Source organism: Lemur catta, chromosome 17, assembly GCF_020740605.2.
Source record: "Lemur catta isolate mLemCat1 chromosome 17, mLemCat1.pri, whole genome shotgun sequence".
Classification (NCBI taxonomy): domain Eukaryota; kingdom Metazoa; phylum Chordata; class Mammalia; order Primates; family Lemuridae; genus Lemur; species Lemur catta.
This window is the reverse complement of record NC_059144.1, coordinates 9279457-9296164: the sequence shown is the minus strand read 5'-3', so window position 1 is coordinate 9296164 and position 16708 is coordinate 9279457. Positions and strand designations below refer to the sequence as shown.

Sequence of the window (16708 nt, the reverse complement as noted above, 5' to 3'; positions counted from 1 at the left end):
GTTTTTGACCTGGCTCCCTTTCTCCAAAAAGGCTGGTAAAAATACTTAAAACAGAAAACAATAGGGCTGGGCTCACACCTATAATCCTAACACTCTGGGAGGCCAAGGCAGGAGGATAGCTTGAGCCTAGGAGTTTGAGATCAGCCTGAGCAAGAGTGAGACCCCATCTCTAATATAAACAGAAAAATTAGCCGGGCATGGTGGTGCGCACCTGTAGTCCCAGCTACTCAGGAGGCTGAGGCAGGAGGATCCCTTGAGCCCAGGAGTTTGAGGTTGCAGTGATGATGCCACTGCCCTCTACCCAAGGAGACAGAGCAAGCCCCCATCTCAAAATAAAACAAACAAACAAACAAAAAACAAATCCAGAAAACAATATTGTTTTGAGAGCATATGGGTATGCTCTCAAACAAAACTGGGTATGCTCTCAACTACAGTGGCCCAAGGCAGTGATATCCCTGAAAGAAACAGCTCTACTCTTTCTGGGCAATCTGTTGACTGTATCAAAGTCAGAATGACTGCTATACGCACAGCTGTGTTCACAAATCGTGTTTCTCTCCATCTGTCTTCTCCCAGTTACTGGCTTTTGGACTCTGGAAAGTGGCCAGCATACTGGGAGCCCCTCCCGGCACTAGCTTACCCAATGTAGGCAAGTTTGGTCCTCATGATAATTATGAAGCACCCTTTGTAGGACAGAGAACATATGCTTTCCCTAAGGATTTCAATCTGAAGAACACACTGGCCCATCTACGCTGAGGGAAGAAAATTTACCCCGACGGATCGGCATCAGGAACATGCCTGACACTGGCCTCGCCACATGGCCACCAACCAAGCCAACAGGTCAGAGGAGCTCATCCTAACAGGTGTGGGTTACCTGCCAGCCTGCCCAGGCCCCCGTTCCCCAGGCCAGCATCTTCTTCTATCTCTTCCAGTTCTTCCAAGTCCAACCCCAACTGCAAACAGAAACAGAGGCAGCATTTTAATATGACTTAATATTTCCCCTCAAATGATAGGGTGAAAGACATTTAAGTCTTGTAAGCTTATGCCAAAAGTTAAAGTTAGAGTCTGCTTTCCCTTACACTTGAAAATCCAATGTTAAAATTTGATGTTAAATCAATGCACGGAAACGAAAGTTTCCAACATTTCAAAAACTGCTAAGAGTTGACAGTCAAAATTAAACATGGTTTAAACAGCCAAAGGTATTTACTGACAGGTAATTAGCCTATTTATAGTGAACAAACTACAACATGTATCTTAAAAGTGAAACCAATGGTTTTAGTCATTATCCAATTTCACACAATCTAATGATATTTACATGGCATCCTTTTAAACCAAAACCTAAAAGCACTTTTCCTGCGGTTATTCCAGTTGCATTCAAACAATCTTGTAAAATAGATATGGCATGTTAAAAATTAGACAGAAAGCAACAAAGTCACAACTACTTACACTGACTTAAAACCAATCCAGAATACAGATCTTAAGGCTCTCAATTATGGTTTATGGATAAAGAGTCCATTAATCTGGCTTTAGTGTATGAACTTGACAAACTGCTCACAACATCTGGATCAGTGGTTTTTAAACTTTTTGTTCTCAGGAAGACCCAAAGAGCTTTTGTTTATGTGGATTATATATGTATCAATATTTATCAAATTATAAATTAAAATGCAGAGATTTTTAAAAGTATACATATGAATTTATTTAAAAATAAATAATAAACCCATTACATGTTAACATAAACAAAGTTCAATGAAAAATAAACATGTTTTTGAAAACAACAAAATAGTTACTGAGAAGAATACCAGTGTTTTCTATTTTTACAAATGCCTGTAATAGATTTTCTACTTCATCATTCAACTGTGATGTCACACATTATATTGCCTCTGGAAAACTCCACTGCACACTTGTGAGAGAATAAGACTAAAGAAAGTAAATAACATCTTAATGTTATAACAGTTCTGACCTAGTGGACCCTCTGAACAGGCCACAACAACTGGGGGCCTCTGGACCACAGTTAGAGAACACGATAAACTACAAGAGGTGAAAAAAAGTCATGAGAAAATAACATCACAGCCATAAATGATTTAGTATACATTAAGTAAACTGAGTGATATTAACACACACAGTAATTCAATTCAGAGTAAAATTTCAAAATATCGTGACTTGAACTTAACTCCTAAAACAATTTCAAAAGACTATGTTCCACCAAAAATATTTTGCGTATGTGGGGGTGGGGTAGGACTTACCCAATAGCACAGTACCTGCTCCAAGTTAAGAAATGTTTAACTACAACGTTTTCTAAACTGACCATGGAAACTCTTATTCATAAAAACGCTATTAAATTCAGAAACCAATAAACTGAAGACAGGCTGAGAGTGGATATGGGGAAAGGTGTTTGGTTCCTTCATGTTTTTAGGTTGAATGTTGTAGGCACACTGACCCCAGTAGGGCAAATGTCGCCTTGATTTTGAGAGCATTAAAAAAGATACAAAATGTAGCTAACTGACAGAAAGTCTACAACTCTGCTAAAATCATCTTCTAAACTGAGGATTAAAAAAAGTGCACTATAGTGCACTCATAACAACCTTTTTTTCCTATTGAGATATAATTTATATACCATAAAATTTGCTTTTTAAGAGTGTATACTTACAACCATCACCATGATCTATCAATAATTCTGAACTTCATCACATCAAAAAGAAATCTGTACCCATTAGCAGTCACTCTCTATTTCCCCCGGCCTCTGCCAATCCCTTACCTACTTTCTGTCTCTGTGGATTTGCCTATTCTGGACATTTCATGTAAATGGAAGTACACAATATGTGGCCTTTTGTGGCTGGCTTCTTTCAATGAATACAATGTTTTCAAGGTTAATCCATGTTGTAGCATGTGTCAGTACTTCCTGTCTTTTAATTTCTGTGCAGTATTGCAATGCAGGGCTATAAACATTTGTACTGTTTTCTACTTATGGCTGTTATGAGAAATGCTATGAAATTCATATACAATTTTTTGTGTAGACATGTCCATTTCTGTCATGCATATACCATAAAGTAGAATTGCTAGGTTACATGGTAAGTCTATGCTTAAATTTTGAGTAACTGTCAAGACTATTTTCCAAAGTGACTGCAACATTTTACAGTTACCAGCAGTATATAAGAATTGCAATTTCTCCATATCCTCACCAACACTTGCTCTCTGTCTTTATTATAGCCATTCTAGTGAGCATGAAGTAGTATCTCACTGTGGTTTTGATTTACATTTCCCTGATAACTAATGATTTTGAGCATCTTTTCATGTGTTTTTTGGCCATTCGTATATCTTTTCTGGAGAAATGTCTATTCAAGTCCTTTGCCCATTTTTAAATAGGGTTGTTTGTCTTTTCATTGTTGAGTTGTAGGAATTCTCTGTGTGTGTGTGTATAATTTGTGTATATATATATATTTATTTATAAATATATATGCTGGATACTAGACCCTCATCAGACTTACGATTTAGAAATATTTTCTCCCACTTTGTAGGTTGCCTTTTCACTTTCTTCATAGTTGATGCACAAAAGTTATGTCCCAGACCCATTTCTTGAACACACTATTCTTTCTCCACTGAATTGTCTTCACACCCTTTTCCTTTTAAAAAAATCAATTGACCGTATATAACACTAAAAACTCAGGCAACAAAAGAATAGAAAAATTGGACTTCATGAAAATTAAAAAGTTTTGTGCATCAAAGGACACTATCAACAGAGTAAAAAAAGGCAACCCACAGAATGGGAGAAAATAATTGCAAATCACATATCTGATAAGGTATTAATATCGAGGATAAAGAAAGAACTCTTAAAATTCAACTAAAAAACAAAGCTGATTCAAAAATGAGCAAAGGACTTGAAGAGTCTTTTCTCCAAAGAAGATACACAAATGGCCAACAAGCACATGAAAACATGCTCAATATCATTAGCTATCAGGGAAATGCAAATCAAGACCACATTGAGACAGTACATCAAACCCATTAGAATGGCTACCATCAAAAAACAGAAAATAATTGTTGGTGAGGATGCAGAGAAACTGGGACTCTTGTATACTCCTGGGTAGGAACGTAAACTGGTACCTGCTGTAGAAAACAGTATGATGATACCTCAAAAAATTAAAAATAGAATTACCATATGATCCAGCAATCCCACTTCTAGGTATATACTCAAAAGTATTGAAAGCAGGGTACTGAAGAGATATTTGTAAACCCATGTTCACATCAGCATTATTTATAACAGCCAAAAGGTAGAAGCAACCCAAGTGTCCACCAACAGATGAATAGATAAGCAAAATATGGTGTACATACAATGGAACGTTATTATGCCTTAAAATGCAACGAAGCCGGGTACGGTGGAACACACCTGTAATCCCAGCTACCGGGATGCTGAGGTGGGAGAATTGCTTGAGCCCGAGTTTGAGGCCAGCCAGGGCACCATAGTGAGACCCTGTCTCAAAAAACAGGAATGAAGTACTGACATATGCTACAACATGGATGAACCTTCGAGACATTTTGCTAAGTGAACTAACCCAGTCACAAGAGGACAAATACTCCATGAGTATGACTGCACTCATAGGAGGTACCTGGACTAGCCAGGTCATAGAGACAGAAAGTAGGACAGTGGCTGTCAGGGGTGGGGGAGGCGGAGTGGAGAGTTACTGTTTAATGGGGACAGAGTTTTAGTTGGGACAGGTACCAGTTCTAGAAATCGATGGTGGTGATGGTTGAAGAACAATGTAAATGTATAATACTTAATGCCACTAAATTGTACACTTAATAGTTAAGTTGGTAATTTTTTTATGTTATGTGTATTTTACCACAACTTTTTTAAATTGGAAAAAAAACACAATTGACCATAAATGTGGGGATTTATTTCTGGACTCTCAGTTCTATTCCATTGGTCTGTATGTCTACCCTTGTGCCAGTACCACACAGCCTTGATGCCTGTTGCTTTGTAGTAATTTTTGAAATTAGGGAAGTGTGAGTTCTTCAACTTTGCTCTTTTTCAAGATTATTTTGACTACTCTAGGTCCTTGCATTTTCATGTGGATTTTAGGATGAGTTTGTCAATCTCTGCAAAGAAGCCAAATGGAATTCTGATGGGGACCACACTGAGTCCGCAATCAGGGGAGCACTCGTCTCAGTAACATCAAATTTGCCACGCCGTTGACACGGATGCCTCCATTTCTAGGTCTTCCTTAATTTCTTTCAAGTATGTTTGCTTTCAGAATACAGGTTTTGCATTTTTTGTTGTTAAATTACACCTAAGTATTTTGCTCTTTTTGATGCTACTGTAAGTGAAACTGTTTTTTAATTTCATTTTGGAGTGTTCATTGCAGGTGTACAAAAATGCAGTTAACTTTTGTGGATTGATCCTATATCCTGCAACCTTGCTGAATTCTCCTTCATTAAATCTAGCATTCTTTTATAGTAGATTCCTTAGGGTTTTCCAGATCATGTCTTCTGCAAATAGAGATAGTTTTACGTCTTCCTTTCCAATCTGGATGCCTTTTATTTCATTTTCTTGCCCAAATACCCTGGCTGGAACCTTCAGTACGGTACTGAAAAGTGGTGAAAGCAGACATTCTTGGGACAAAGCAGTAGGTTAAATACAAGATGGGGACACAGTCAGTCAAATGCAGACTGCAGAACTCCACAGGACAAATCCAGTTGCAACAAATACACTGCAAGGCAGAAAAATTTTAAAAAGGAGATATTTATAGATTAAGAGAGATTCAGCCGGGTGCGGTGGCTCACGCCTGTAATCCCAGCCCTCTGGGAGGCCGAGGCAGGTGGATCACTCAAGGTCAGGAGTTCGAGACCAGCCTGAGCAAGACCCCGTCTCTACTAAAAATAGAAACAAAAATTATCTGGACAACTAAAAATATATATAGAAAAAATTAGCCGGGTGTGGTGGCGCATGCCTGTAGTCCCAGCTATTTGGGAGGCTGAGGCAGTAGGATCGTTTAAGCCCAGGAGTTTGAGGTTGTTGTGAGCTAGGCTGACGCCAAGGCACTCACTCTAGCCCGGGCAACAAAGTGAGACTCTGTCTCAAAAAAAAAAAAAAAAAAAAAAAAAAAAAAAAAAAAAAAATGAGAGAGAGATTCAAAAGACATATCAACTAAATATAACTTAGTTTCTGAACATATGGTTAAAAAAAACTATATGGCAATCAGAGAAATTTTTATGCGGCCTAAAAAACTGATATTAAAGAATTACTGTCAATATTTTGGGAATAATGATGTAACTGTTTTGAAGAGTCCCTATCTCTTAGAGATACCTACTGAAATATTTACAATTGAAATATTATGCTGCTTAAGGTTGGCTTCAACAGTCTGGGTGGGGTACAAGTGAAACACACTGGCCATGATTTGGAGGGGATGACTGGGGAAGCCAGGGGATGGGTACGTGGCAGAGGTTCATTGTAACCACCCCTCAAGCTTTGTATCTACTTGACACTTTCTGTAATGAAGACAGTTTGTAAGGTGTCCTTGATAGCTCAGTCAGAACAGAGCTGCTTCTCTTTTGAAGCACTAGTTTTTAGTATAAACTGCTTCTTTGAATAACATTCTAGCCTTGTATGATGCATTTGTATCACGTTTTCTTTTTGGCGTTACATTTTAAATGGGGGCTAGGGTGGAGGCCTGCTCAAGCCCTGCCTCACCATCTTCTTCCCACCCGAAGCATCTGGCATAGCATCTTACATCTAGAATGGCCCAGTAAACATGGATCCAGAGACACTGAAGTTTCAGTCATCATGTAAACCTTTCAAACACAAGACTAATAAGCTAAACTGTGGCCAGGTACAGTGGCTCACACCTATAATCCCAGCACTTTGGGAGGCCGAGGTGGGAGGATCGCTTGAGGCCAGGAGTTGGAGACCAGCCTGAACAAGAGTGAGACCTCAGTTCTATAAAAAATACAATTAGCAGGCCTGGTGGTGCGCACCCCTGTAGTCCCAGCTACTTGGGAGGCTGAGGCAGGAAGATTGCTTGAGCCCCAGAGTTTGAGGCTGCAGTGAGCTATGATGATGCCACTGCACTCTATCCAAAGGACAAAGCAAGACCTTGTTCTAGGGGATGGACACGTCTGAAGCTCTGACTCGGGGGTGGGGGGGGCAAGGGCAATATACGTAACCTAAACTTTTGTACCCCCACAAAATGCTGAAATAATAAAAAAAAAGAAAAAAAAAAGACCTTGTCTCAAAAGAAAAAAAGCTAAACTGCAAGTGAAATATCACTTTTAAGAAAAAAATGAGGAGTTGAGCCCAATTTTTCTCTCCTACTACAAAATCCCATTGTAGTACTCCCCCTGAAAAAAGAAAAAAAATTTAAAAAAGAAAAAAATGTACAAAGTTTAAAAGGGTACATTCTCACCTGTATTTTCTAAGTTTCTATAATTAACACATTATTTGTACAATAAAAATTATAAACATATTGCATATTTATGGCATAAACAACCCCCAAAATCTTTACTAAATGTAAGAATTGTATGAAGAAAAAATGTTTCCAAAATTAATGTGTGTTATATGACTATAAAATCCACAGAAGATGCTGTATGTTCCGTACTCCGCATAGACACATCTTAACGTTAATATACAGCAGACAGGACATAAATGACTATCACCTGCTAGGGTCACCTCTATCCTGGTAGGTAATTCTGAGCATGAGATTCCTATTTCAGGGAGTGGCATTTTTGTTCCATGTGGTTGTACCACTCGAATTCTGTGCTCCAGACGCTGCTCTTAACGGTGCCCTTCAGAGGGAGGCAGGAGCCCCTAGCGACGCTGAGCTGCCTCGGGCCACGCTGGACTCACCCCCAACAAAACCCAATCCCAAAAAAGCACAGGCAGTGGAGGGACAGCTCTGCAAAGACCCTCCTGTGTGTGCAGAAGGGGAAGAGGCTGCAGGGGTACACCCTGGGGGAGCAGACAGAGCTGCAGCCAGCCATAGCTCTGCTCTGAAACTACGAAGGACTGTGAAAGGATTAAGTTCAAAGTGAACACTTAGTGAAGACTCCTGAGGAAAAGCAGGGTTTATTCTGACTAGCGCAATTTTATGGTAGGATGAGCTCAGGAGGTTATCTTTGGGGTTCGGGGAGAGAAACCCAAGGTGGGTTGCCAGCCTGAAAAAGTATTTAATAAGTAGAAATGAGATAATCAGAACCATTCTTGTGGTTTAGCGTTCTAAATCTGCCCCTGGGATGGGGGCGGGGGAGGGGAATGGCTTCTAGAACCTTCCAAATCTGAGCATCACATTCAACCCAGCACTTGTACTCCATGTATTATCCTCGCACTCGTTCCTACTCCCTCCCTCGAAAAAGAGCAGCCCCCACCACCCCTCTCTCCTCTAAGAAGGCAGAGCAGGCCACAAGGCACTCCCGTCCCCCAACAGCTGCTGGTCTTCACAGCAGTGCTTACTTTGAGACAGAATGCACAGAATTAAAACCTCAGTGCGCCCGAGAGGCCACAGAGTACCCGGCCCGAGGACCCCCGTACCTGATAAATAGCTTCGTCACAAGCGTTCTGAAGCCCCAGGTTCACCATGGTGTTCTGCAGCGTGCGACCCATGTAGAATTCCAGGGAAAGGTAATAAATTCGCTGAGGAAGCAAAAGAAAGAATCTCAGATTTCTCATTCCATCCCCACACATTAGGAAGATTATGGTGACAGGGGATTCACAAAGGACCCACTTAGGACTTTCACTTACAGTGACCATATGTGCAAAAAATGGGCATGCTCATTCCAGCCAGTGTCACTGACCAGAGCTTCCCACGGCAGCCCACCCAGGGGACCCCCTCCTAAAGCACAGCACTCTCTTCCCCGACCTCCTTCAGTCCCCAGGTGAGTAGAAACTAACCTTCCCCGATGTGTGGGGCACAGGTCACTTCAGTGGTTGGGAACAAGGCTCCCAGAACTGGACGGATCCAGGTCTGAGCTCAGCTTGGCCTCTTACCAGCCTTGTGCCCTTGGGCAAGTTACTTCTGCACATCTCTAACACACAGAAAACAACCCTATAAGGCCGGAAATATTTGCAAGTATTAGCCCTTAGCACAGCTCCTGCACAGTGGACAGGGGCTGGGTGGCTGAAGGGACACGCCCACGTCCACCAGGCAGAGGCTGTTTTTGCCTGCTACCTGTTGGCTGGCTTTGGGGGTTGCGATTGTGCTAGCTCTGTGGAAACGAAGTGCTGTAACAAGGACAGCCACCACATACAGCGCCTCCTGGGCACCTGGCGGGGTTCTAAGAGCTCCCCAACGGGGTACCACATACTCCCCACAACCCCCAGGGCTCAGGGCTCTTTCTCTTAGCCTGACTCCTACTGTGCCATCAGAAGTAAAACCTGAAAAAAATAAATGGGGAAGGAGGGACAAACTTTCCTTGCAGAAGAATTCCAACTGATAAATGTACAAGGAACGCGAGAACAGAAGACCACCGTGAGAACAGCGCAGTCACAGCGGTGGAGGCAGGAGGCACCACGGAATGCTAGCTAAGATCAGTGGGCACAACCTCGAGGACTGACAGGTACTGCACACCCTCCAGGGGTCGCCCCTTAAATATTTATTAACTGCTGTGACGGTTGTAACAAATTTCAAACTTTCTCAGACATTCTTCACTCCAGGAGGTGGCGCTTAATTCCCTGCCCCTTTGAGGGGGGTTGGACTTGGTGACCCCGTTAATAGGGCAGAGAAAGGAACAGCAGAGAGCTTCACGGGGCAGGAACCTGGCCATGCTGACTGGCACCCGAAATTGCCACTGATGAGAAGGGCACTTTTCCTCTGTGTGTTCTTTCCCCAAATCCGTACCCCAGTCTAATCATGAGAAAACAGCAGACAGAACCAAACTGGGAGATTTTCTATAAAATGCCTGACCAGTATTCATCAGATTTATAAAGCATCATCAAAATTATAAAGGTCATAAAAGACACCAGGAGAGATCAACAAACCATCACAAATCTAGGCTTTTAGAGTAATTTAGTTCAGCAAGGTAGCAGGATACAAGATTAATATAAAATCAATTATATTATTTATAATTAAATAATTATTCATAATTAACTACACTAAAATCCATTGTATTTTTATACACAAGCTCCATGTAAAGTCTACCCACTCCCTACCCAGAGAGAGCCAGGCAATAATGGAATCTTCTCCTTATCACCGACAGACAAGCCAGGGCCCAATCAACTCACATGGAGTGATCTGGACCATGTCAAACTATTTATAACCAGTGAGGTAACAGTCATTCTTTTTAAACAGACTACGTGCATCTTTCATTTTAAACCAATTGCAGGCTGAGAAAAGCCACTCAGCTACACCCAAAATGACATGTCATCCCTACTCTACAAGATTCCACTGAAGACACTGTTAACCAAACTCTTCTGTTGTCCAATTTCCTTTCTAAATTTTTGTGTTGATCTTCCCTTCACCATTTCCTAAGAACCCTATTCTATACAGATAGAGAAAAGGCCAGCTCCAACTTCCTGGTGTTTATCTGCTTCATGTCTTAGAATGTTGTGGGTTTCTAAATGGCTTACTGCCTTGCTTTGTTTAATGAAAAAAAAATTATAGGTATGACACTTACAGAGTTCTCTCAATTTTCTGATTTGTATTTTGTTTTTATTAGAGATGGGGTCTCACTATGTTGCCCAACCTGGACTTGAACTCCTGGGCTCAAGCAATCCTCCTGCCTCAGCTTCCTGAATAGCTGGGACTAACAAGTGTATGCCGTCACACCCGGTTCCATCATTTGTATGGTTGTATGATTTGTAATTGCATAACTGCATCTCATTTGTGCTTCTCACCGGCGGGACAGCTGGTGAAGCTGAACAAGACTGCAGGTGACAGTGCCGTGCAAACGGGAACGTCCAGGGTCTAACCGTGCTGTGCTTGTGTAACAGGATTTCCCTGCTCTTCCAAAGCACCCACTGAAGCTTTTAGGGGTGAAGGGGCAATAGGCTGCAACTTATTTTCAAATGGTTCAGAGAAAAAATGAATTTATACAGAAAGACAAAATGACCTAAGGAATGTGTTAAAATGTTTAACATCTGGGGAATCTAGGTGGAAGGTATATGAGAATTCTTTACATTTCTCTTGCAAACTTTTCTTAAGAGTTTGAAATCATGTAAAATAAAGTTTTAAAAAATGTCTGAGATGTAGTAGTGAAATCAGTTACAAAATTTCATAGACACAAATGGTCCTTGCAGCCACCCACACGCCTGTGGACTAGTTAGGGTTTTCTAGAGAAAGGGAACCAACAGTAAGGTATGTGTAGAGAGAGAGAGTCTTAAGGATTGGCTCGCAATTGTGGAGGTGCAAGTCTGCAATCTGAAGGGTGGGCGGGTCTCCGGGAGACCTAGGCCAGTGGCGGTTCGGCCTGCAGGCAGCTGGCTGCAGATTTGTTCTGTAAGACCCTCAACTGATTGGAGGTGGTAATATTGTGATACAATAAGACATATATATTTGGTCTTCCTGGCCAGAGCCCCTAAAACTCTCATAATTTCCTATGTGATAAGAGCAATGAAGATGGAAAGAATGTCTTTTATCATTTGTAACAAGCCCCTTTCAATCATACCAGACATATGTTAATGAATGACTTTGGAAAGCCCCTAAGGATGACAGCTTGTTGCCAGGGGAACCAAACTTGTGATCAGAAGCTTGGAACTCTCAGGCCCACCCTTCCTCCCACCACCACGCCAACCTCCAGGGAAGGGGGAGGGGCTGGAGTTAACCACCAATGGCCAATGATTTAATTGATCAGGCCTAGGTAGTGAAACCTCCACAAAATCTCCAACACAAGGGGTCTGGAGGACTTCCTTCTGGGTTAGTGAACACATGGAGGTGCCGGAGTGTGGCGCCCACGGACAGCAAGGAACCCCCAGCACCCCCCATACCTTGCCCTACGCAAGTCTTCGTCTGGCTGTTCCTGGGCTGTATCCCTTTACCATGAACTGGTCGATGCGAGTTCAGTGCTTCCCTGAGCTTTGTGAGCCATTCTAGCAAATTATCAAATCTGGGCAGAAGTCAAAGAGAGGCCCTGACACACGACTGGCACCTGAGGTGGGGCAGCCTTGTGGGACTGTGCCCTTGACCTCTAGGACCTGAGGCTAACTCCATATAGACAGTGTCAGAATTGAACTGAGTTGCCGGACACCCAGTCAGTGTGCACTGAGAACTGAAGAATTGATTGGTGTGGGAGGAAAAAAAAAAACCAACAGAGGCCTACAGAGACTAATGGCACACACACTGGTAGGTTTCCAGATCCGATAAAATGATGGCTTAACCCTGCCTTTGGGCCGCTAGCTGCCAGGGTAATTGGCAACACAAAACAGCTGCCCATCATCCACTTCTGGCCAGAGAACTAACTTTGAGCCATCTGCTGTCAGGGGAGCCTGCCCAGGGATGCAAGGTCAACTTCATGCATACAAGTGGAAACACCAGAGCAACCGGGAGTGCTAACAAGATTCCACTGGCTGGTTCTATCACTAATTAAAACAGAACCCCAGAAGTGGGGATCACGGGCAGCCGGGGCTGCACAACCCTGCTCCAAATCATCTTCCTTCAACCCTTGGATCCAGCCAAACCAAAAGATTAATCGTATTCACTGTGATTATCGTATTAGGAATATTTAGGACAGCAGTCTGGGCTCCATGTAGAGCTGCTTTTCCTTAATCTACCACTGCAGTCCCGCAAAGAGCTTACGGGAACAAGCCACAGAAAACTGATTATTCCATCCACTGCAGCTGTGCAGCGGGTCAGCTGCCCCCCACATTGTACACTTGCTTTACGAAGACCCACAGAATAAATCTAGACATTATAGCAGGGACCCTCTGACTCCCATAACTGGGCATGATCTACTTTGGTTGTCAGGACTTCTGGTCTGCCATTTGTGTCCTGACCTTCCACCCGGTGCTCCTGCCCTCACTGTCCCACCCCAACTCTGAGGCCTTCTACTAATTTGAAACTTTTGCGCTGTATCTTACAATGTCAATATAAAATGGAAATATTTTATAAGCAAATACAAAACCCTAACATTTTAGAATGGCAAGGGACCTCAGGAATAGATTACTAACTCAACTTCCCTCATTTTAAAGATGACAAAACTAAGGCCACGAAAGGTTAAGAAATCCACCCAAGCCCACGGCGGCACAGATTGAACGGTAAAGCCAGGCCTACGAGAAATCTGCCCTCACGTGCAACCCTCTCCCGGCCCCGCACCGTCCCAGGCTCTGTAGTTCTCAGGAGACTTTACTCTCTTTACTCTCCCCCTTGCCAGGGCTTGTTCTTCTCGTGAACCCGTGAAGCACCTTTAAAACCTAGCACTGCCTCTTGCCAAGCACAAACCCCTCAATTTTAGCCAGATTTTTTGACTTGCTGATTTGCCAGGCAGGTTGCTTGAAAAACCTTCCTCTGAGCACTCTAAGTTTCTATTGTTTCTGCTGTTTACCAAAACCAAAGCACTAAGAGTTATGAAACAATAGGTTCAACAAGAGACAGATTTTATGTAATAAAAAGTGTTTCTATCACTACAGAAAAAAAATGATGCACAACACGAAATATTTACAACATTTACAATGTTATTACTAGCGGGTGAGATAACAGTTAATTTTTTCCTTCTGGCTTCTGTTCTCTAATTTTTCCTCCAGTACTTACAAGGTCTTGTATAATTTTTAAAAGGACAAAAATAATAAAGGCATTCTATTTTATTTATAGCTATGGAGTGTTACACCACCACAGTCTGCAGCGTGCTGGTGCACATCCCTGAGGCCATTTCGAGGGCTGAGGTTTACTGTGAGGCCACCTCCCCTCAGTGGCTCTGGCGGGGCTGGTTTCTGGTTCATTTCCAACAAACTCCTAACTTTTCCAGAGAAAGGATTACAAGCTTATCTTCATCATGAATTAGAAAAAAAAAAAAAACACTTAAACTCCAATTTGCCACTTTTACAAGGCCTTCTTATCCAGAATAGGCAAACAGCCTTTCATTACAGGTTGTGTGGCTTCTTTAAGAGAAGGGTTTCCACCTGGAGCCATCACAGTAGACAATAAAGCACACCTCTTTCAGAGGATCAGAAAACCTGTTTTGTTAGAGGAACTAATTCTGTTCATGAAGGTCATTTCCGTGATCCCTGAGCACATCATTGGCCTCTCCAGAATCTAATTATATACAAATACTCTAACGGGAGCCCCAAGGTGTCGAGCCGTGTCCCGGTTTAGCTCCAGGGAGGTGCCCTTGAACGTGCAGGCAAAGCTGCACACTTGTCATCCTCGGCTGGACAATAAAAATAATGTTGTGCATCAGAGCTCTTCCAATAGCAGGGAATTCTGGGGGAGCCACTGCTTCTTGGCTGGTTTCCCTGGCAAAGTCATCCCAAGCCCTTGTTATAACCTGTTTTGGCCATTTGGTGCCATTTCTTTTTTCGCTGTTTTGCATACTAAGTATGAAGAGGCTCCCATGGTATCCTAACAAATCTGTCCTAACACATCTCTATTTCAGAAAAAAAACAGTACCCCGAAATAAGTTTGGAAAAGCAATCAATCTCACTCTTAGCAATTACTGTATTAAGTATATCTTAATGCTCTACAAAAATATTTTAAAATGTCATCAACAAAGCAACTGTCCAAGCCTGGGCACGGTGGCTCACACCTGTAATCCTAGCACACTCGGACGCCGAGGCAGAAGGATCACTTGAGCTTAGGAGTTCCAGACCAACCTGGGCAAGAGCAAGACCTGTCTCTACTAAAAATAGAAAAAACTGGCTGGGTGCAATGATGCTTACCTATAGTCCCAGCTATTGGGGAGGCTGTGGCAGGAGGATCCCTAGAGCACAGGAGTTTGAGGTTGCAGTGAGCTATTATGGCCACTGGACTCTAGCTGAGGCAACAGTGTAAGACTCTGCCTCCAAAAAGAAAAATCAATTGCCCAGTGCCCAGGTGTACACTGCAAATGAAATCTTTGCAAACTGGCTTCAGGCCTGCAAGTGTGTTCTTTCCTCACCAGTTTCATTCTACCTTAGTATAAGAGAAAGACAAATTTTCCTTTGTCTAGAGCAAAATAAAACTGGCAACAAGGGGCTGTCCGAGACCAGTAAATCGCCTATTTACTGACTTTGTAAAGTTGTTTATGACCAAAAAAGTTACAAATGTTTATGAATGAAATGGAAAAGCTACAAAATTTTACATGCAACATGTACTTTTTTTTTTTAAAATGTGCATGTATATTTAGGAATACAAAAAGATCAGGAAGGACATATACCTGTATTTTAACATGGTTAAGAGTAATGGGGGATTATCAATGACTTTTCTTTAATGTATTTTTCTATTGCAAATTTTTGCAACATATAAAACTAAGTGACAATTATTAAAACAATCTCCATGAACTTTTACCAAGTAAACTTCTCCAAGGAAGGGGTGGAAACCTCAAAGCCAGAGCCTTCTGAAGAGATGGAGAGAGAGAGCCATCTCTGACCTTCGGACCCCTCAGGGTTTAAGCAGGCATCTTTAATGATTTTCTTCTACTCAGCCCAGACCCAAAAAAGCTACTCAATTCCCTGCAGATTATTGAACTCACCCCCTTCCAACCCATAAAGCTGCCCAGGCCTGGTTCCAGTCCCCTGCTCTCCCACACGCATTTGCAAGAAAACAAAAGGCTGGGACGGGGGTGTCGGGAGCACTGCCTGCAGCCATCACGGAAGTGCACGGCTGGAAAGTCACGGCTGGAAAGTCGCCGGAACACCCGGCCGGATTCCCGGGCTCGGGATCTGCGGGGAACAGCGGACGCTCCCTAGGCGCGGGCTCCTCACAAGGGTTCTGCGGTCTGCCCTGCGCAGAGGGGGCCCGGCCCCCACCCTGCCATGGGTGCCAGGCGACACCCGAAGCTGCTGTCCCCGCCCCGGCCGGGCGCGGGAAGCACCGGGCCAGGCCAGCGCACAGCAGGCCGACCCCAGGGAGAGGCGACTGCGCGGGTCACTGCAGGCTGCGGGGCGGGGACGCGCGGCCGCCCCCAAATCTGCCCCACATCCTGCACGCGCCGCCGTACGTGCGTCTTTCTGGGGAGGAGCGCACAGCCTCGCGCCCGGTCTCAGGGGCCTGTGGCTCAAACGCACCCGGAGCGGGCGGGGCGGCCGCCTCACCTTGGGGTCGCGCTCGTAGTAGTGCTGCTGCGTGCGGATCCAGCGGCCCACCAGGTGGTCGCGCACCGTGTGCGCCAGCGCGAAGAAGTAGTCGCGGGGCGTGGCCACGTTGCGGTCCTTGACCAGCGTGAAGTGCAGGTGCCGGTTGAAGCTCTTCCGCACCTCGGCCACGTCGCCCAGCCCCGCGATCCCCCGCACGCTGATCTGCTTCCGCTTCTCGCTGTCCGTCAGCGGCTTCGCCATCGCGCCGGCCCAGGTGGCTGAGGTGGCGAAGGGCAGCGGCCGGGACGCGCGAACGCCGCGGATGCTGCGGCGGCTCTGGCGCTGGACACTGCGGCGTGGGCCGGCTGCCACGGGCTGCGCATGCGCGCTGCGCCGGGGGCGGGGCCCGCGCGGGGGCGGGGCGTCCCGTCTGCTCGGTGGGGACGCTGGTGTCCGTGGGAGCTGCAGTGTCCAAGTGACCTCCCCACGCCACCCGGGAGCTGGGATTTGTCCCCTCGTTGGCAAGCCACCAACGGGGGCCGGTGGCTTTGAAAATACCAGCTAAAAGAGCAAAAGTTAGTTTCCGCC

The 16708-nt window shown here is 44.1% G+C and overlaps 1 protein-coding gene across 3 annotated transcripts in view; it reads right to left on the bottom strand.

The window, feature by feature from the left end:
- Window positions 1-16485, bottom strand: part of PYGB (glycogen phosphorylase B) — a 43949-nt gene extending 27464 nt beyond the window's left edge. For 2 of the 3 annotated variants that reach the window (XM_045528839.1, XM_045528842.1), the window contains exons 1-3: window positions 16139-16485; window positions 8513-8614; window positions 872-950 (exon numbers count right to left, since the gene is read on the bottom strand). In XM_045528839.1, coding sequence (XP_045384795.1) covers window positions 872-950; window positions 8513-8614; window positions 16139-16381 — 424 coding nt within the window. In that variant the 5' untranslated portion in view covers window positions 16382-16485. The remainder of the gene's footprint in view (window positions 1-871; window positions 951-8512; window positions 8615-16138) is intronic. The other variant, XM_045528840.1, reaches the window with a different exon arrangement.
- Window positions 16486-16708: the final 223 nt, after the last annotated feature.